Raw genomic sequence first — 20,552 nt, forward strand, 5'->3', positions numbered from 1 at the left:
TTTTAGCAGAGCTGCTATTACATGCCCAGAACTTGATTTCAAAGGGCTTCCTCCAACTTGCTGGTCACTCTGTAGGAATTACTGGTTTTGAGCCTGGTTTTCCTCCCCTTTTTCTGTTCATTCCTATGGGGTCAGGAGGGAAGTGACTAAGGCCAAGGGAGGAAAAAAAAGAGAATAAGCAAGGGAGAAGGAAGAGGAGAGAAGGGAGGAGACCAGCAGCAGAGAACCCTACCCTGGAGAAGCACTCAAGGACACACGGGATCGGCTCCCTCAGACTCGAGGGAGACCTCGACAGCACGGCCGTGGCGGGGAGACAGTCTCGGGGGCCACGGGTCACCCTGGGCAGGAGCTCAGAGTAGCAGCACCACCAGGGGGGCCGGGGGTCCTTTGCGCGGCCCTGTCTCCTTCAGCGTGAACTGTTAACACGGGCTGGGCGGGCGCAGCCCTCACGGCACCAGGCCAGTGACCGAGGCTCTGACCTCAGCGGGCGCTTAGGGCTTTTGCCCCATTGGGAGGCCAGGGGCAACTACTCTGCACGTGTACACGCCACTGATCAAAAAGAGCTCCTCCTCCCACTGGGGTATGAGCTCAGGACGCACAGTCTCTGGATAGGGGGTCTCATTCTCAGTTCAACACAGAGATGATTTAGCACCTGTCACACACGAGAAGGCTCAAGTGTCACCCCAACGATGTGCTTCCGACTTTTAGCGGCATGTCATCCCGTCTCAGGTGAGATGCAGGTGTGACGTGACCACGTGATGACTGCTTCCAGTGTTGCGCTTAATCCCAGCTCGATTGCTGTCACTTTGGACACATTATCCTCTCAAGTTCAGCTTCTGACACACACACATACCCCCCGCCCCCCATCTTAAAGGGACACATTGGCTGTGAGGGTTAAATGAGGTAACACACAGTGTCTGGCAGAGGGAGGGTCAGCACAGAGGAAGCACTCAGTATATACATTCCCTTCCTCTCACAGGTAACCGAGTGAACAGGTCATACACCCATCACTCACACACACAGGTGCAAAGGGGGTAGATGGCACTCTTCAGCACACAGCTCTCACCAGGCTCTACCAGCCAAGCAGCCTACACCAAGTCTCAAAACCAGTATAAATTTAGCATGCATCAACTGTTAAGCCCTCAAGAGTTTTAAACTGTATTACAAATACACAAGATGTCACAAATGGGCAACATTATCCACTGCAACAGTATTATTATAAAAAATTAAACATCTGAACAAAGGGGACTGGCTGGACCAACCTTGGCACGTGCAGGCCATGAAGTACTATGCAGCCATGAACAACAATGAGGACCTGGCATGAAGAGATGTCCAGGATGCATCATTGAAAATACCTGAGCTCACGTGAATATATAAAATATGACACTGTGTGTGTGAGAAATAAAGGGACAGAAAACATTCACATACCTGCTTATTTACACACACACACACACACACACACACGAAGGGTAATCACCTTCAGGGGGAGGGAACAAAAGTGGTGAAAGACACAGGGAAGGGAATAATACTTCTCTAGTACTTTTCAGTATGGTTTTGACTTTTTTTTCTTTCAGTCTTATTGAGATATAACTGACGAAACATCACTGTGAAAGTTCAAGGTATACAGCAGAATGACTTACATATATGCTGATACGATTACACAGTCTTGGCTTCTAGAAGCATGCTAATATTTTACATATTCAAAAAGTGAAATCAACAAGGATGGAAAAAATCTCCAATTGAGTGCCAACAAACAGAGATTTTAATAAACACAACACTGAAAGGGGTGGGAAAGTAACTTTTGAAGTTGGTATTAATACTTCAAAGAGGCTACTGTAATTACACCCTCGGCAAGGTCAGTTTAGTCACTCAGTCGTGTCTGACTCTTTGCAACCTCATGGACTGCAAGACACCAGGCTTCCCTGTCCATCACCAACTCCCAGAGCTTGCTCAAACTCATATTCATTGAGTTGGTGATGCCATCCAGCCATCTCATCCTCTGTCATCCCCTTCTCCTCCTGCCTTCAATCTTTCCCAGCATTGGGGTCTTTTCTAATGAGTCAGTTCTTCACATCTGGTGGCCAAAGTATTGGAGTTTCAGCTTCAGCATCAATCCTTCCAAGGGACTCTCAAGAGTCCTCTCCAACACCACAATTCAAAAGCATCAATTCTTCAGCACTCAGCTTTCTTTATAGTCCAACTCTCACATCCATACATGACTACTGGAAAAACCACAGCTTTGACTAAACAGACTTTTGTTGGCAAAATCATCTCTGCTTTTTAATACGCTGTCTAGGTTGGTCATAGCTTTTCTTCCAAGGAGCAAGCATCTTTTAATTTCATGGCTGCAGTCACCATCTGCAGTGATTTTGGAGCCCAAGAAAATAAAGTCTTCCATTGTTTCCCCATCTATTTGCCATCAGTGATGGGACTAGATGTCATGATCGTTTTTGAACATTGAGTTTTAAGCCAACTTTTTCACTCTCCTCTTTCACTTTCATCAAGAGGCTCTTTAGTTCTTCTTCTCTTTCTGCCATAAGGGTGGTGTCATCTGCATATCTGAGGCTATTGGTATTTCTCCCAGCAATCTTGATTCCAGCCCAAGTTTCATCCAGCCCAGCATTTCACATGATGTACTCTGCACAGAAGTTAAATAAGCAGGGTGACAATACACAGCCTTGACGTACTCCTTTCCCTGTTTGGAACCAGTCTGTTGTTCCATGTCCAGTTCTAACTGTTGCTTCTTGACCTGCATTCAGATTTCTCAGAAGGCAGGTACGGTGGTCTGGTATTCCCATCTCTTTCAGAATTTTCCACAGTTTTTTGTGATCCACACAGTCAAAGGCTTTGGCATAGTCAATAAGGCAGAAGTAGATTTTTTTCTGGAACTATCTTGCTTTGTCGATGATCCAACAGATGTTGACAATTTGATCTCTGGTTCCTCTGCCTTTTCTAAATCCAGCTTGAACATCTGGAAGTTCACAGTTCACATACTGTTGAAGCCTGGCTTGGAGAATTTTGAGCATTACTTTGCTAGCATGTGAGATGAGTGCAATTGTGCAGTAGTATGAACATTCTTTGGCATTGCCTTTCTTTGGGAGTAGAATGAAAACTGACCTTTTCAGTCCTGTGGCTACTGAGTTTTCCAAATGTGCTGGCATATGGAGTGCAGCACTTTCACAGCATCATTTTTTAGGATCTGAAATAGCTCAACTGGAATTCCATCACCTCCAGGAGCTCTGTTCATAGTGACGTTTCCTAAGGCCCACTTGAGTTCACATTTCAGGATGTCTGGCTCTAAGTGAGTGATCACACCATCATGGTTATCTGGGTCATGAAGATCTTTTTTGTATAGTTCTTCTATACAAAAAGAGTTCCTCAGCACAGGGTGGGGAAAAAATCTACAGATCTTAAACTCTTCTTAGCAGGTTTGTTTTTCAGAATGGCAAGGGAGCAGCAATTCTGCCACTCTGACATGTACCGCAGGACGGAACACTAAAGGAGTCGATGTTGGAATCATGGAGACATGATGATGGATTGGGAGAGGGGAGGAAGAGCTCTGCGGAGTTGGATTAGAATTGCAGTATTAAAGTGAACCCAGGACTCCCCAGCTCCTTCCACTGAGTTTAGAAACCAAGCTTTCTGTGATGGCAGAAATGTTCTGTGTGTGTGCTGTCTGATGTGGTAGCCAAGAGCCACGTGTGGCTATAGAGCTGGAAATGGGGCTAGTGTGACTGAGGAACTGAGTTTTTAACTTGATTTAAAGTGAAATGTGAACTGTCACAAGCAGCCATTGTCTACTATTAACACACGAGACAAGTCACGTCTAGAGGCAGTGACATCACACTAACACTCAGCACCCAGATCTCGGCTTCTAAAGACCCTTCCCCACTGCACAGAATCGGAGCCCCCGCTCCCGCTCTGCCCGGCCCCGAGAAATGGCTGATTGAATGGCTGGTGCAGAAAGCTTACAAGGTAAGCATGTGGTCTGCCAGAAAGCAACAAAGGGCTTCAAGGAGGCGGAGGGGCTCATCTCAGAAGGACACATGAGGCAGTTGCAGGGGCTCTTATCTGCCAAAATCAGGGAGTTACAACTCACCTAAGAAAAAAGGAGCCCTGGAGTCCATACGCATGACAGACAGGTGACAGGAGAGCTCGTCCACATCAGCTCACACTTGAAAACCAGGGTCACAGATGAAATGATTTAGGAAATTGATTCGAAGACGAATCCCACCCTAACACTTGCCTAATACCTTAATCCACTTTCTTTCTAAGTGGCAGACAGAGTACTTTCCACTTCCCAAGCAAGACATTCATGATCTTCACGCTTTTCTTAGGCAATAAAGAAAACCAGAACAAACAAACAAACAAACCAAAAATATTCTCAGGGTCACCCTTTCAATAAGCAATTCAAACGACCTGGAATTCTCAATTTCCAAATTCTGGAGAAATCACTAGGGGAACCTCTGCCCTCTCCCCTTCCTTCCCTAAAGAAAGCAGAAGACAGTTAGTCATACTCTGTAGCTTCCTACCCTGCCTCAAGCTTACCCTCGCTCCAGTGGAAAATAACTCAATATGATGGTTATGTGAAATGCAGCCAAGCATACATCTTTGAGACCCCCTCCTCGCCACATGTCTAGAGGAGGAAATGGCAACCCACTCCAGTGTTCTTGCCCGGAAAATCCCATGAACAGAGGAGCCTGGCGGGCTATAGTCCGTGGGGTCGCAAAGAGTCAGACGCAACTGAGCACCTGTCCTCTTCATACGAATCTGCAGTTTAGTATAGAAAACGTTCAGGCACGGGAAATAAAAAGGAGTGGGATGCACTACAGTTTAAATGGCAAACGTTCCACCAAATCAAGCAACGCACTTACTAAGCATCCTACCTCATGAAGTCCTAAGAGGAGAAGTATCTTTTAAACCTGCCTCCAAAACTAATCATCCAGCTCTTGGAAAACATGCATGGCAAAAGTCTCACCAAATCAAGCAACGCACTTCCTAGCTACCCTACCCCATGGAGCCGTAAGGGAAGTTATCTTTTACACTTGCCTGTAAAACTAGTCATTCGGCTCTTAGAAGACAGGCACAGAAACCTCAGTAATGTTCCTGACATGAGGAGCTACCCCTCGGTGAACAAGTGACGCTGCACATCTTTCGTCCAGGGGGGTTGGCCTGGGGGGCGCTGCCTTTTCTGTTCTTCTAAACCTATGGTATGAGGACATCAATTGTGAGTTGCATGTGAACTCCACAACTCTTTGTCTATTACCGGCACTTTAAATTTTTACAGTGTCCTCACAGAACCGGTGCATCAAGGTCATATGTGCAACCACAAGATCATTTTCTAAATGCTTTGACAGTCTAATAATATCAGTAATGATGGAAGCTCTGCTTACTAGCTGCCAGGCACTGCGCTCAGCATTCATCCTGTGTGAACGGAACCTACTCCCACTGAGAAATAAGGAAGCGGGGATGAATTTGAACCCATAACCCAGTTATGACTTTCAAACATCACATTCGCCATTAACCGTGCTCTGGTTTCCCATCATCCCTGATATCTGAGTAATGGACTCTGTAATAATAAAAGCAGTAACTCTCATCAACTGTCTATTACACTGTGCCCAACTCCGTGCATATTTCCACTCTACTGCTCACAACTGTTCTACACACGAACTTACAGCCACGCCACTGTAGAGAAGGGTATCGGGCCCAGATAAATGAAGTGATTGTCCAAAGCCATGCTGGTAAGTAGCAGACCTGGGATTTTAACTAAGGCATGTTTGATCACAAAACACACTATCTCACAGCCAACTCCCTTTTTTTTTTTTAAAAAAAAAAAAAAAAAAAGATCAAATATCTCTTATTTGGGTTTGGGGAAAGAGAGGATTCCTGGTGACAAAAGAATGAACTGCAAACAGTTGAACGCCGAGCATCTAAGTTATGAGCCTCCCCTGTTTGCAAGAGGTCATTGTTGTGCAGAGCCTTACTGCTGGATTCCTGATCGTAGCAAATTCCAGGGCTCCAGACTGCAGGCTCAGCCTCTGACTAACACTACAGTGATTTACCGAGGATAAATACCACTGTCAGGCTGTCTTATGACTGCACACACAATCCAGCGCGCTGGAATGCAGGAGATGCCGAGGGCTGCTGGCACGCTCGGCGCCCTCGGACCACGCGAGGTCCCCTCCAGACTCTGAGCTCCACGCTCCTGCCAGCAAACAGCAGCATCCTCGGAAGAACTAGGGAAGCCGAGCATCCTGAATGATCGCTGTGCGCTAACTCACGCGTGTAGAGGGGAAAGGAACAGGGCCGTTCACCTCCGTCCTCCGCCGAGACCCCAGACTCTGACCATACCCACCCTCGCGTGACAGCCAGAACAGCCTCCCCGCAGCAGGGGGGTCTCTGAGTCCAGCAAACATACGAAGCAGTATCCACTCCGTCCGCAGGGTGTGTGTGTGAGAAACACAATGGGGGGGGGGGTGGGGGGAGCAAAAATAGGGCACACGGAAGCACACGGGTTTCCCAGCACAAATGTGGTGATGTCACACAGAGTCCAGCTCTCATCTCAACAGAAGAGGACACTGAGGCAACTCGCGTACAGCCTGCAGGGCGCAGGCACAGACAGGGGAGCAGCGCCCCCCCAAACCAGCCCCAGAACCACCGGCCACCTGTAGACCGCTTCTCGGAGGGCAGGAGCCGGCCTGCTCAGACCCAAACACAAAAACCACCCTCTGCCATGGGAAGGTCTCAGCTGTGTGCCACGAACACACTGGTGAGCCTGCATGCCTACATCTCAGGCAGCCGCCCGTTTCCCAGCCAGGGTCCAGGCGCTGGCCTCTCTGGTCACTGCCCCGGCCCCTAAGGACACTCAGCGGGGACCGGTCCCCCCCCAAAGAAGCACCTGGCAGGGACCAAGCAAGGGAGGCAAGTCTCCCCTATCACCTCCCAAAGCCGCTTGAGGCAAGTTACCACTGGTGGGGAATGCACACGAACGGCAGACACGTGGGAAGGAGGTCACCTCCCCTAAGTTATTAAAACCCGTTAAATGGCCCCTCCAGGCAGGGAGCGGGAGGGACTAGCAGGCACCTTCTCCCTTCAGAGTCGGCACAGAGCGGCCGGAGAAGCTCCCCACAGGCCCATGTGAGCCGGGCCGGCTGCAGAGAAGGGGGGCACTTACAGGTGGGGGGCGAAGATGCGACTCATCTTGGAAGCATGATCACCATCACAGTCCAGGTCGTCGTCGCCGGGGTCCACGCTGAACTTCCTCTTGCTGGGACTGATGGGCGGGGGCCCCGTGCGGTGAGCGGTGAGGGCCGAGGCCACCGGGAGGGTCTGCAGCCGGGGCTCCCCTCGGAGAGCAGCTTCACCTGCGCAGAGACAGAGACATGTCACCAGTCACCAGGCAGGAGAGATGCTCCCGCCCGCCCCACAACTCCCGGGGGGGAAGTTGCTGGCAACGTGATGGGCCGCCCTGGCGTGCTCAGAATGGGCCCAGGCCTGCGGTGAGCTGCCAAGCATGAGACTTTCTACATAAACATGGTTTCCCAGCACAATTGCTCTCTTCTCCCCCAGCTTTACTGAGATATAATTGACATATAACGCTGCACGGGTTCACGGTGAACCCCGTGATGATCTGATACGCTTACAGACCGCAAAAGCATCACCCCCCCAAAGCTAACACCTCCATCATCACATCACATAACCATCCTCTCCCCTTCAGCAACTTTTTAGGGTCTAGTTTAAAATAAAAACTTGCAGTAAAGTAACTAGGGAGTGCTGACCATGAACCATCTCAGGAGTTAACTGAAAACATGAAAGGTCTTTTGACTCATGGGTATTCAACTGCGTTTCTGTAAAAGTATGACCTAACTGTAGCATCATTAAAACACTCACCTCACTTCTCTTGCTTGTTACATTTTTATTATGTTTTTGGCATATTATTTTTTTTTTTAAGAATAAGGAAATTTTATGGGCTCACAGTTCGCATATTTGCCCCCAATGTTAAAATACACAAAAATACATGGTTTAATGGGAAATAAACTGTTTCTTAGAGTACACTGAAACCTGCATGTTACAAACACTATGATTATGATCAGCACTAAGTTTCTGTGTGTAATTTGTCACAAGCTAGCGCACAGGTGTGGTTCTCAAAAGATTTCCAAAGCCAGACACTCGCATCAGAGTTCACATTTCGATCTGATTCGGCATCTTGGGTGTTTTTCATTCCTGTTTCAGAAAGGCTTTGAGCGAAGAGCTAACTTTAGGCCTCCTTATGAATTAAAATAATCATAACCTTTCATTATAAGAATGGTTATGTACCTTCTAACATTTATAAGTGAGAGTAATAGTTACTTTTAAGAGCAAACTTCAAGTTTTCTAAGTCATGGAAGGGGGAGGGAGAAGGGGAGGGTTTACCTAAAATTCTCACAAATAATAACCCCTTTGTTGTGCTTCTGATATTTGGCCTCTCAGGCCCGACCATTTCTGTTTCCACTTGGGTCACCGTGCGAGAGTCATATTGGGATAAAGGCCTGCGGAACCTAAGAAAGGCAACCTTTGATGCCAGACTAATGTTCGTGTCATCAAAGATGCGTGGACAGTTCCAACAGCCGCTGGCTCCACACACACGACAAGCATGACCCCATTAGGGAAGGGAGTGAGGGGAGTTAAGAAAACACAAGACACCTTCTTCGTGTTGACCAGGAAAAATAAAAATTTTGCCAATTTAGTCAGCAGGATATAAACTAGCAAACATACGGTCACCCATAAGCCACCTCCTGTCAGGATTTCTTTTAAGGGTTCTGGTCCCGAAGCAAACTGGAACTTTCCATCTTAAATAAAATACCTAAAAAAAAACAAGCCCTGGGCTGGCTGGTTACCCTCAGAAATTCAGCAGGATTTTGGTTGACCCTCTACTTCCTGTTAAGTCATTTCTGGTTTAAACAAACAGCACTGCTGATATCTGTACCTCGATAAACCAGAAAATACCCTAAGTCGGCCCCTCCTCCACAGAGCATCAGCAGCGCGGCTAACTTCTGGAGGAGCCCCGGTAAGACCCCCAGGAACTCAGCAACTGCAGACGAAGCCTCATCCACAAGGCCGAGCGCCAGCGCGCACTCCGCCCAGTGTTCCTCCACGTCCTTGGCAGGATACGCGGGCTGAGGAGGACTCCGTGTAGACCCCTGGGCTTTGGGAGCCATTTTGTTAAGATGCCAGATGTGTGGCAACAGTAGTTGCCATGGAGAACTACCACCAAGCAACAAAGGAAGAGTCACTCCCCAAAAAAGGAGTCGCTCATTACACAAGCCTTCGCCGTGACGCGAGAAGCACAACCCTTGGGGTAAGAATTGCATTCCCGCTGCACTCCCCAACTCCCACCCTTGTACAAGTTCTTGGGCTTGTCTGCGTTTAAGTTCATCAAACGGAGGCGCTGGTGTGTGCCCTGGTCCACAGGAATGGATCTTTTGACAACACTGGAGATGGGGGAACTGGCGGGTAGAGGACCCACAAAGGAAGCACGGGTGGTCCCGCTCCCCGTGGGGATCCTCCAGAGACGATGGGGACGTGCCTGCCATCAGCACTGGACTCCTCTGAGTGACAGGTGTGACCCACTCAAGGTCACACGTGAACGGGTTAACAGTAGCAAGAGCCATGGCCACTGCCAATCAGACCAACATTCCCCCACTCTGGGCCTCCATCCGGACCAGCTAACATCTCACATTCCTTCACACCCAATTCTGTGGTCCACAATCCTCTAATCTATTAGGTAACCAACCAGCCAACATTTACTGAGACCTTGTGCTGTGTGCCAAGTCGCTTCAGTTGTGTCTGACTCTTTGTGACCCCATGGACTGAAGTCTGCCGGGCTCCTGTGTCCATGGGATTCTCCAGGCAAGAATACTGGAGTGGGTGGGGGGCCGTTTCCTCCTCCAGGGGATTGTCTGGACTCAGGAATCCAACTCCCTCTTCTGACACCTCCCACACTGGCAGGCGGGCCCTTTACCAATTAGTTGTGAAATACTGAACTAAGACGTCAAAACCCAAAGTATGGACCTCCGATCTTACACGGTTTAAAAAAAAAGTGAAGCTACGGTCAAATACGTTTGGAAACCATGAGATTAAACAATTCTCCCAGGAGTCCCTTCCTGACTTTCTAAAGCACGCGTCAGTCTCTAAGAGGGAGACACAGCAGTGGTGCCTTCCGTGACCCCGCCCACAAGGTCCCTGCACCTTCTGCAGACTCAGCCTTCCGCACGGCCTCACCCTCACCCCAACAGCCAGGGGCTCTCCAGGCACTGGCCCCACCCTCACCCCAACAGCCGGGGCTCTCCAGGCACTGACAAAACAGGATCCAGGCTGCTCCAGTGCACACAATCAACATCTGGTCCCAAGTATGCTTCCCATGTGTGTTCCCAAGTATTCCTCTTTCTAGGCTTTGAAAAATCTCAGCCCTAAAAGTTAACCAGTCACCACACAACACAGAGAACTCACGATCTTTACCCGAGTTCTCCCCCTAATCTTCTGGTATTGAATCCGATACATAAGGCCAACTAAAGATGCCACCTCCTTCAGGCTGCCTTCCTCGATTCCTCGATCTGAAAGTCACCTCTTTTCCTGACACACAGAAATGTATCACTATGGCCCTTCCCACTTGGTTTTGTGCCCCCTTGAAGTAAGGGACACTGTATTCATTTCCTATCCTCGGAGCACAGACCACAATGTGCTCCACACAGCAGAGGGTCACGATATCCTGACAATGTGTGTATGAGGCCAGGATGGCCAGGTACAGAGTTTGGGGATATGTTAAAGATTAAAAAATAGTAGAATAAGGATTTTTTAAAGATCAATTTGAGTATGTATTTATATGAAGAACTCTTAAAATTCAGTAACAGAAAGATAACCCAAATTAAATACAGGAAAGGATCTGAATAGAACTTTCTCCAAAAAAGGTCTACAAATGACGAGTAAGCAAGCACGAGGAAACATCTTCAACATAACCAGTCGTGTGTGATAGTCGCCCCAGTCGTGTCCGACTCTGGGCGACCCCATGGACAGCAGCCCACCAGGCTCCTCATTCCTTGGGATTCTCCAGGCAAGAATACTGGAGTGGGTTGCCATGCCCTCCTCCAGGGGGACCTTCCCAAACAAGGGATTAAACCTGCATCTCTGAGGTCTGCTTGCATTGGCAGGCGGGTTCTTTACCACTAGCGCCACCTGGGAAGTCCAACCAGCCGTCAGGGAAACACAAAACACAACCACGGTGAGACGCCAGCTCAGAGCCCCTAGGAGGGCTGGGCTAAAAAGACAGAAGACAAGTGCCGGCAAGGATGTGGACGGCTTAGAACCCTCGTGTCTTCCTGATGTGAACGTGAAATGGTGCAGGTGCTGGGAAAAACCACGTGGGGCAGCTCCTCCAACGGTTAACCACAGATCCAGCAACCACCCTCCAAGGTAGAGAGATACGAGAGAAATGAAAACACATAATCACACACAACTCACCCAGGAACGTTCACAGCAGCTTCACTCTTCACAGCCCCAAGCCCACATACCCAGCGCTGAGCAGATACTGAAAACGTGGTCCATCCGCAGGATGGAATGTCGTTATTCAGCTGTGAGAAGGAAGGAAGCGCTGATTCACGCCACAACACGGGAGAATCTAGAGAATAGGACCCCGAGTGAAAGAAGCCAACCCGAAAGGCCACGTGTTGTCTGGTTCCATTTTGCGGGACGTCCAGAACAGGCGAGTGTGTGGAGACAGAAAGTAGATTCGTTTTAAAATAAATAAAAGACAGTCGACTGGGGGCTGGGAGAAGTCGGGGGTGGGACACGACTGCTGGGGGGGGCAGGGTTTCTCTTGGGAACGATAAGACAATGTTCCGAAAAGTGGTGTAGTCCGCAGAGCCCTGTAAATACACTAAAATCCACCGTCTCGTGTGCTTTAAATGGGCAAATGGTATGATAATGTGAATTATATTCCCCCAAAGCTGTATTTATAAGTAGGTGAAAGAAGATCCCACTGTTATGAGATCCTTGTCTCCACAATTCACTGTTAAATAAGAACAAGCATCCATTAATTGTCCCTGAAATAAAAATAAACCTCTTGTTATTATAGCTATCTCTCTACTATGTCACAGTCAGATAACTTTCTAAATATTTATCAAGTGTAAAAAGCAAAAACAAAGCAGAAGAGCCTGAGGTTATGCAGGCACTTGGGTTCATCAGAATCCTATTAAGCTCCAGCTCAGCTTTTAATCAGACGGTGTTTAAGTGTCTATTACATGCCGAAGGCTGTGCGAAGTGCCGCCAGAAAAAAAACAGATGATGAAATTTTTATACAGACTCTGACCACAAGCAGGGAAGGAAAAGAATACACACCAAAAGGAACTTATCTTGGGGTATAAAAGGCTTTTTTCTTTTGCGCTAATGGGTATGCCAAATCTCACAATGGTTTGGTAATTTGAAAAAGGAGAAATGATCTTTCTTTGTCAAGAACAAACAAGAGAAGGGCATTGAGCTGTCTGAGGAACCCGGTATTTTAAGTTTCTGAGTTGGCTTAGCTACAACTGTCAATTTAACTTTTTTTTTTTTAAGAGGTTACAATTATAACGAAAGGAGCTCGACTCAAACTGTTATCTGGCCTGTTAAATAGAAGATAATTTTATCCAGGTATCTGTTACCGAAGAACAATGCCTAATGGATAAAAAAATTAGCTCTTGTTTCCAGTCATGATAGTGGTTTCAGTAAATGGATCAAAAGTATTCCTTAATTATTTCTCCAAATTTTGAAGATGAGCAAGGATTTTGGCCCAAGATTTCACAAGAGTCAGCATATACTAATTTCAAATTTTAAAAAAAAAGCTTCACAGAGAGAAAGAAAAAAGAAAACCACTTAGCTTTATGATGTGCTATATAATGATTCTGGTGAGATATTAGAAGAAAATCCTGCTTTCCAAGTCAGAATGGGGACGAAGGGAAGAGAGATCAAGGGAGACAGATGAGCCCCAGGAATCCACAGCTTTGAGTCATGCTCCTGCCACGGCTAAAGGCTTCTAGGACTCCCGACTTCCTACACTATAATAAAACTGACCCTTGTCCATTGTCAGCTGGCATCTTTTGATAACAGGACTGTTTCTTTCTTTGGGGGACATGACACAATGGTCCATCTTAGACCGGGCCCAGTACAGAGCCTACCTGCAGGGCGCTCACAACAGTGGCTGTCTCCTAACGTTGTATGCTTAGCTGCTCAGTCGTGTCCGACTCTTTGCGACCCCGTGGACTGTAGGCCGCCAGGCTCCTCTGTCCAGGGGATTCTCCAGGCAAGAATACTGGAGTGGGTTGCCATTTCCTCCTCCAGGGGATCTTCCCAACTCAGAAATCAAACCCAGGTCCTCCTGCGTTGGCAGGCGGGCTCTTTACCACTGCACCCTCTGGGAGACCCCCTGAGCCTCCATTTGTAAGATTCCGTGGTTCCATGAGCTCATCCTGAGGGCCCCCCTTTGGCTCTCATCTCTGCTCCATAACATGTATCTTCCAAAGGCGGTGCATGGAGAAACACTCAACTGTTACAGAGCACAGTGGACACGAGCGGGGAGGAAAAGATGCAACTGAGATCCTGACAGTTCACCTCTCAGCTGAAGGGGGTGTAGTTAACAACCAAGAACCCTTCTCAGGCTCGGCGGTCCAGCTTCATTTCCTTATTTCGGCGCTACAAGAAAGCCGCTGTTAGTCAACGGAGGCCTGGGAGAAAGGCAGTTTGGTCCACAAAATCGCAGCCTTGAGTCTGACTCAGACCTTCAGCACGGGAGAGGCAACTGGGCTGGTTCAGAGAGGTAAATGGACCCCAGGACAACGCGAGGGCAGGCACCAAAACCGGGTCAGCTCCCCATCACGCCTCTTCCTCACCAGCTCTGTGGCCGCACTGATGACTGTGGCCTAACTCAGGGGAGATTAATCAAAATCATGGGGCTGCCTGTGGCTTTGTGGAGACCAGTCAGACAGCGCAAGGCTGAAATGACAGTGTCTGTGTTTAAGGAGTCTCCTTCTATAACTTCTCCCGCTCCAGTATTCCGGCCTGGACAATTCCATGGACAGAGGAGCCTGGCTGGCTACATACAGTCCTTGGGGTGGCAAAGAGTCAGACATGACTGAGCGACTAACATGTACTGGTAACTTCTGAGGATTTTTCATGAACAGAGAGTTTTCTGCCACAATTTACATCTTGGCTGTGTCCGAGATTTTATGTTCTCCTCTCCTCCTCATCCATTTTATCGTGTCGGAACCTAAATCAAAGAAGTATAAAAACCACTGCCCGGTCCCCCAAGCTCGGCAGTGGGCTCCATCTCCCGTCTGACCACAGCCCACGGCGACCAGCTGACGTCACCCTGCTGGCAGGGGGGCACCTGATAAAACAAGCGCGCTCCACATGTCACAACCCATCTCCCAACCCCACGGCCCGGCAGGCGGGGCGTCTGCCTTTTCTCTCAAAGAATACTTCTTTGTCTCACGGACCAGCAGCGGGGGAGGAGACAGCGAAGCCACTTATGCTCCAACGGTTCAACTTGTGGCTATTCTTGACTGCTCTCTGCAACGGAGGGCTGTTGGGCAACACGATGGAACCCGGGTGAGCCAGCGGAGATAAAAGATGTGACGTAGCGTCTGCCCGCATGCAGTGCAGAGACTGCATGCAACTCTACAACCCAGGGACAGAGCTCGCACACCCCACCCCACCCTCACCGGGGGTGTCCCCCAAAGTGCCTTTCCCACCGTCACTCGAGATACGCGGCTCTGACCCTGCAGCCCGATCACACGTCTGGAGCCCACAGCTCGGCTAAAGGTCACTCCTGTCCGGTCAGTCAGGACGTGGGCGTGGGCGGAGGTCTCTGCCAGACCCCTGACTGAGCTCGGTTTGAGCTCAGTGAGACTGTTGGAGGGGTGGGCACGACTAAACCCACAACCTGCACGAGTGACTGCTAATAATATAATTAAGGGTAACAATACCATTGTAAAACTTGCAGAGTTGAAACACACGCTGTTTTCATTAGAATTCCAAGCACTCCAAATAATCTTGTAGACATGTCTGCAAGATACTTTGTCAGGACCCTCTTGTATCTTAAGGGAATGGCGAACCACTTCGGTACATATCCTATTTTAAAATCCTTTAAAAATCTGAGCTTTTATTCTGGGTTCTCCTGACTACAGTCCTGTAAGGGAAGAGAAGAAGGAAGCAGAGCTCACATCCTACAGCCAAGAAAATCAATGTTTCAAGAATGGGTGGACATGGACTTCCCTGGTGGCCCAGAGATTAAGACCCCGCACGTCCACTGCAGGAGGCACGGGTTCGATGCAAGGTTGGGGAACTAGGATCCTGCATGCTATGCAGTGCTACATGCCACACAGTGCGGGGACTGGAGGGGGGTGGGCAGGAAGAATGGGTAAATAATTCAAGTCACAAAGCAAATTAACAGAAGGGCTGAAAGGAGAAACCGGGCATTTAGATTTCTCAGCTTTCATGATCTTTCTAGCTGTGCAGGATGCTTTACAGGTCAAGGAAAGGAACTGGGAGGAAGACAACTGAAGGCAGGAAGCAGGAAAGAGAGTGGAAGGGGACGGTGGGCAGGAAGGGGGGCCTGATGGCTGAATCGTGCCCCCAAGATTCGTATGTTGCAGTCCTAACACCCCAGTACTCAGAATATGACTTACATGGAGACAGGGTAATATGGGAGGGCACCCAGACAGCACGACTGATGTCCTTATGAGAGGAGATGAGGACGCAGACACACAGAGGGAAGACCTCGTGAACGTGAAGACAGACATCTACAAGCCAAGAGGAGAGGCCTCGCGTGCAACCGACCCTGCCGACACTCGGATCTCAAAGGCCGGCCTCCAAAACTGAGTGAGCAGCTATCTTCTGTGTAAGCCCCCTGTCTGGGGTACCCTGACCCAGGAGCCCCAGCTAACTGAGGTAAGGAGGGCAGGAGGAGGGAAGACAAGGCAGCAGGGAAGGTGAGGGCAGGGCTGAGACCTGGCTCTGATGCAAAGACAGAACAGCTCTGGGACAGAACCGCTTCCACCACTTGGTCTAACCCAACCGACCTAACCTAGTGGGACTGGTCAGGTGAAGCAGTGTAACTCCTCGAGGCCACTTCCAGATTAGAACCTGCCCGAGAGGGGAGGGGACAGGTGGCTGCGCAGAAAGCAAGTGGACTTCCTGGCTTGTGACCAGGAAAAGTGCAGACACAGCGTGAGCTGTGTCTCAGCAAGAATATTTGCAAAGGGGACACCAAGGCTCTCTCTGAAAAGCACAAGATTAGGGGAGGGTCCCAGAGATGCGGCCGGGGGTGGGGTGGGGGGCTCACTCCAGCTGTTGGCGCGCCAGGAGTAGACAGTGTAGACAGCTTCCAATGGTTTCAAACATCTGTCATTCTTTAAAGGTAAGAGAAGGGGTAAAAAGAAATCCCACAGAAAGGATAAGAATTCTGTAATTCCCGAATATCCATTCTAAATACACACTCGGATGCTTTAATAAGGTAAAGAGAAATAACAACCTGATATCAAAAAGCACTAACTGGGATTTCCCTGGTGGTACAGTGGATGAGAATCTGCCTGCCAATCCAGGGGACATGGGTTCAACCCCTGGTCCAGGAAGACCCACATGCAGCAGGGCAACTGAGCCCACGTACCTCAACCACTGAGCCCACGTGTCCCAGAGCCTGTGCTCGGCAACAGGAGAAACCATGAGAAGCCCGAGCACCGCAGCAGAGTCTCACCCCCACTCGCTGCAACTAGGGGAAGCCCGTGTCCAGCAACAGAGACCATCGCAACAACACCTGCCCCCCAAATAAAAAAGCACTAATTGAAAATAGTGTTAGTCGCTCAGTCACATCCAACTCCTTGTGACCCATGGACTGTGGACCAACAGGCTCCTCTGTCCAAGGAATTCTCCAGGCAAGAATACTGGAGCGGGTAGCCATTCCCTTCTCCAGGAGACCATTCCAACCCAGGATCTCCTGCATTGCACGCATTCTTTTACTGTCTGAGCCACCAGGGAAGCCCTGAAAATATTTTAAAGTAAATTTTTAAAAATTGCTATATTTGCATTCCTATGTTGCTGTTCATTTACCTAGCAGGTTCTACATCATTTAAAATAACCGTGTGGCAACAATGTAAAGCAATTATACTCCAAATCAATCAATCAATCAAAAAAAATTATAAACTTTATCTCCAGAGATCAATACTCTTCCAAATCAGTTTGCAATCTACTCAATAATAAGAAAACTTGAAGGTTCCTCTCCCACTTAATTTGCATGAGAATTGATGGCCTGTTTTAAAATAAGTATAAATGGAGTGCAACCTTTCAAAAGGTGTGATCTTGGGACTTCCCCGGTGGTCCAGTGGCTAAGACTCCATGCTCCGAATGAAGGGGGCTGGGGTTCGATCCCTGGTCGGGGAACTGGATCCCACGTGAGACAATAAGAGTTCACATGCTGCAACTGAAGACCCCGCGTGACAGCAAAGATCGAGGCTCCCGCGTGCTGAAGCCAAGGACCTGGTGTGCCCAAAGAAATAAATAAACACTTAAAAAAAAAATAAGTAAACAGGTGTGATCTTGGCCAAGTCTCTCCCACCTCTCTCGCACCTCTGTCCTCAGCTACCCTGACAGATCATAGTGAGCATCAGTGGAAATTTGCAGGAAGTTTCCACCCCAGAACAGCCACCTGTTCAGTTTCATCCTTGGCTACGACTCCCACAGAGAGGATGAAAGGGGACTTCTCCAGCGCCACTCCCGCTGTTGGCCAGAGGTCAGCAGGTAAGCCGTGTCCAGCCAACTAAATGGTAGATCAGCGCCCCAGAAAATGGGTCAGGGAGGTGCCCCACCTGACCACCGGGAGGCGGCGGGCCATCTCAGGGCAGCTACCTGACTGCCTGGACTGCCGCCACGTGTGTTAAAAGGACATGAACCCACACAGCAGCCCCAGCCTGCCTCAAGGATCACACGGGAAAGTTGGCACAGCGCCCGGGGCTCCAGCGCCCCTCCCCCCAGGCACACTCCATGCCTTCGCTGGTTCCGGACACCTTGCCCACTCCCCCAGAATGTGCTCAGAATTCCTCGTGACCAGTGCGGCCACCCCCACTTTCCAAGCCCAACCCCAACGTGGCCTGCCGGCCCAGAAGCATCTCTTGTAAGACAGCCAGGTGGAAGCTCCCAAACTACAGATATTTTGATCAACACCATCGTGTTTGCTATAGTCTCTCGAGAGGCAAACAGGTACAGTCTCGTTCCCAGAAATAATCCAGACCTGAAGGAAGACGACGAGGCTCCCAGGAACCAACGCAGAATTCACACGAGGACTGCCGTACGCACTCCTGAAGGCCAGGCTGGGCCCGCCTACCCCAACACGGGATCTCACGCCAGCTCCGAACCCCCGCCACAGCGGAAGCCTGCAAGTCGCTGGGGTGTGGCAGACACCCCAAGTCCAGCATCTCAGAAAGCCCTTCTGCCGCCCACACAGAGGCGGCAATCCACCGGATTCCTTATCGTTGCTCCACGGGCTGGGTTCAGAAGCCAGAGTGAATTTTCCGAGGATTAAAACAGGACACAGAGTTCAAAGACTCCACGATGCCGAGAGTGAGCACAGCACGGGAACTCAGGCACCCATGTGATCTAAGCGCCCAATCCCCGTGAAGACTGGTAAAATAAGCAGTTTAAAGGAAGATCTTTGTCAGCGTTATCACTCAAGGATCCAAGTGCCCAAGGACATATTTCTATTTTCTCCAACTCTTTGTGTCAAAATAATTTTAAAGCTACTGGAAACTTAAATGAAAAGTGAATACCCCATTCCGTTTACCTTGATTCATTTTGTCTGTCTACACATATCCAGCTTTTTTGTGTGTGTGTAATTGCTATAATTTGTAAGGTAACTTGCAGACATCATACTGCAAGCACTTCGACTGTCTTCTCAAAGTGAGAAGAGTCTCCTTCATAGACACAGAACCATCATCACACCCAAGAAAGCTAAAGCTGACATAACATCGTTATCTAATATCCAGTCCAGATTCACATTTCCCCAACTGGACTGTCTCAGAAAAGGGGGGGATGAAGTAGACAGAATCTAGGATCCAATCAAGAATCAAGACACTGGCTGACAGCTGCCAAGTCTCTAATTTCCTAGCAACTTTTTCTGTCTTTCTTCCTCTTCTGTGTCAATGATATCTTTAAATGCATGTGTGAGTGCTCAGTCATGTCCATCCTTGCGATCCCATGGACTGTCTCCCTCCAGGCTCTGTGTCCATGGGATTTCCAGGCAACAATACTGGAGCAGGTTGCCATTTCCTCCTCCGGGGGATCCAGACCAATGAACTGCGCTACAGTTTCTGGTGGTCTGATGACTTCCCTGTGATTCGAGTCAAGGTGAACGTTTTTGGCAGGGAAACGAGAGGAGCTGTGCACAGCATGTGGCCTCACATGGGAAGCACCTGATGCCTCGGTGTCCCACCCCGGGTGACGGTAAGCTCCACCGCTTGGTTAGGGGGATGCTCACAGAATTTCTCTATCTTAAAAAAAGTAACCTTTCATAGTCACATGGGCGTGAGCATCCTGTTGGGTTTCCCAGGTGGCTCAGTGGTCAAGAACCTGCCTGCCGATGCAGGAGAAACACAGGCGATGTGGGTTTGATCCCTGCCTTGGGAAGATCCCCTGGAGAAGGAAATGGCAATCCACTCCAGTGTTCTTGCCTGGAGAACCCCATGGACAGAGGAGTCTGGCGGGTTACAGTCCACGGGGTCACAGAGTCGGACACGACTGAAGCACCACAACACGCCACACATCCTGTCATTCTCAATCTCCTTCAGTTCAGTCCAGTCACTCAGTCGTGTCCGACACTGTGACCCCATGCACTGCAGCACGCCAGGCCTCCCTGTCCATCACCAGCTCCCAGAGTCTACCCAAAGTCATGTCCACTGAGTCAGTGATGTCATCCATCCATCTCATCCTCTATCATCCCCTTTTCCTCCCGCCTTCAATCTTTCCCAGCATCAGGGTCTTTTCCAATGAGTCGGTTTTTTGCATCAGGTGGCCAAAGAATTGGAGTTTCAGCTTCAACATCAGTCCTTCCAATGAACACCCAGGACTGATTTCCTTTAGGATGGACTGGTTGGACCTCCTTGCAGCCCAAGGGACTCTCCAACACAACATCTCATCCTCTGCTGCCCCGTTCTCTTGCCCTCAACCTTTCAAGCATGTCTTTCCAGTGAGTTGGCTCTTCCCATCAGGTGGCCCAAGTATTGGAGCTTCTAATTGCGAAGTGGTTTAGAATCTAGCCCCTCCTAAAGAAGGTATGGGATTGAGAACTGGCAGAAGAAAAGAAGAAACGTGGTTCTTTCAAAAGAAGTTTCATGCCTGCCATGTTCGGAGCAAGAACTATGCCCCACTAAGGGAAACACAAAGATGTTTGAGATCTGGTCTTTGCCTCAAGGAACAGCAGTTCTCACAGGAGTGATAAGTCACGGAGACAAATAACAGGTAAGGAAGAAAAGCAGAAACAAAAGAGATGCTCTTGA

At 49.1% G+C, this 20,552-nt stretch overlaps 1 protein-coding gene across 19 annotated transcripts in view; it reads right to left on the bottom strand.

Annotated features, from left to right (window-relative positions):
- VGLL4 (vestigial like family member 4) overlaps nt 1-20,552 on the bottom strand; it is a 162,715-nt gene that overhangs the window by 29,323 nt on the left and 112,840 nt on the right. For 9 of the 19 annotated variants that reach the window (XM_055557391.1, XM_055557387.1, XM_055557392.1 and 6 more), the window contains one exon: nt 7,175-7,364. In XM_055557391.1, the coding sequence (XP_055413366.1) occupies nt 7,175-7,364 (190 nt within the window). Of the gene's footprint in view, nt 1-7,174; nt 7,365-17,346; nt 17,542-18,292; nt 18,880-20,552 lie in introns of those variants that run through there. The other 10 variants (XM_055557382.1, XM_055557376.1, XM_055557383.1 and 7 more) reach the window with 3 other exon arrangements.

This window comes from Bubalus kerabau, chromosome 20 (genome assembly GCF_029407905.1).
Source record: "Bubalus kerabau isolate K-KA32 ecotype Philippines breed swamp buffalo chromosome 20, PCC_UOA_SB_1v2, whole genome shotgun sequence".
In the NCBI taxonomy this organism is placed as follows: domain Eukaryota; kingdom Metazoa; phylum Chordata; class Mammalia; order Artiodactyla; family Bovidae; genus Bubalus; species Bubalus kerabau.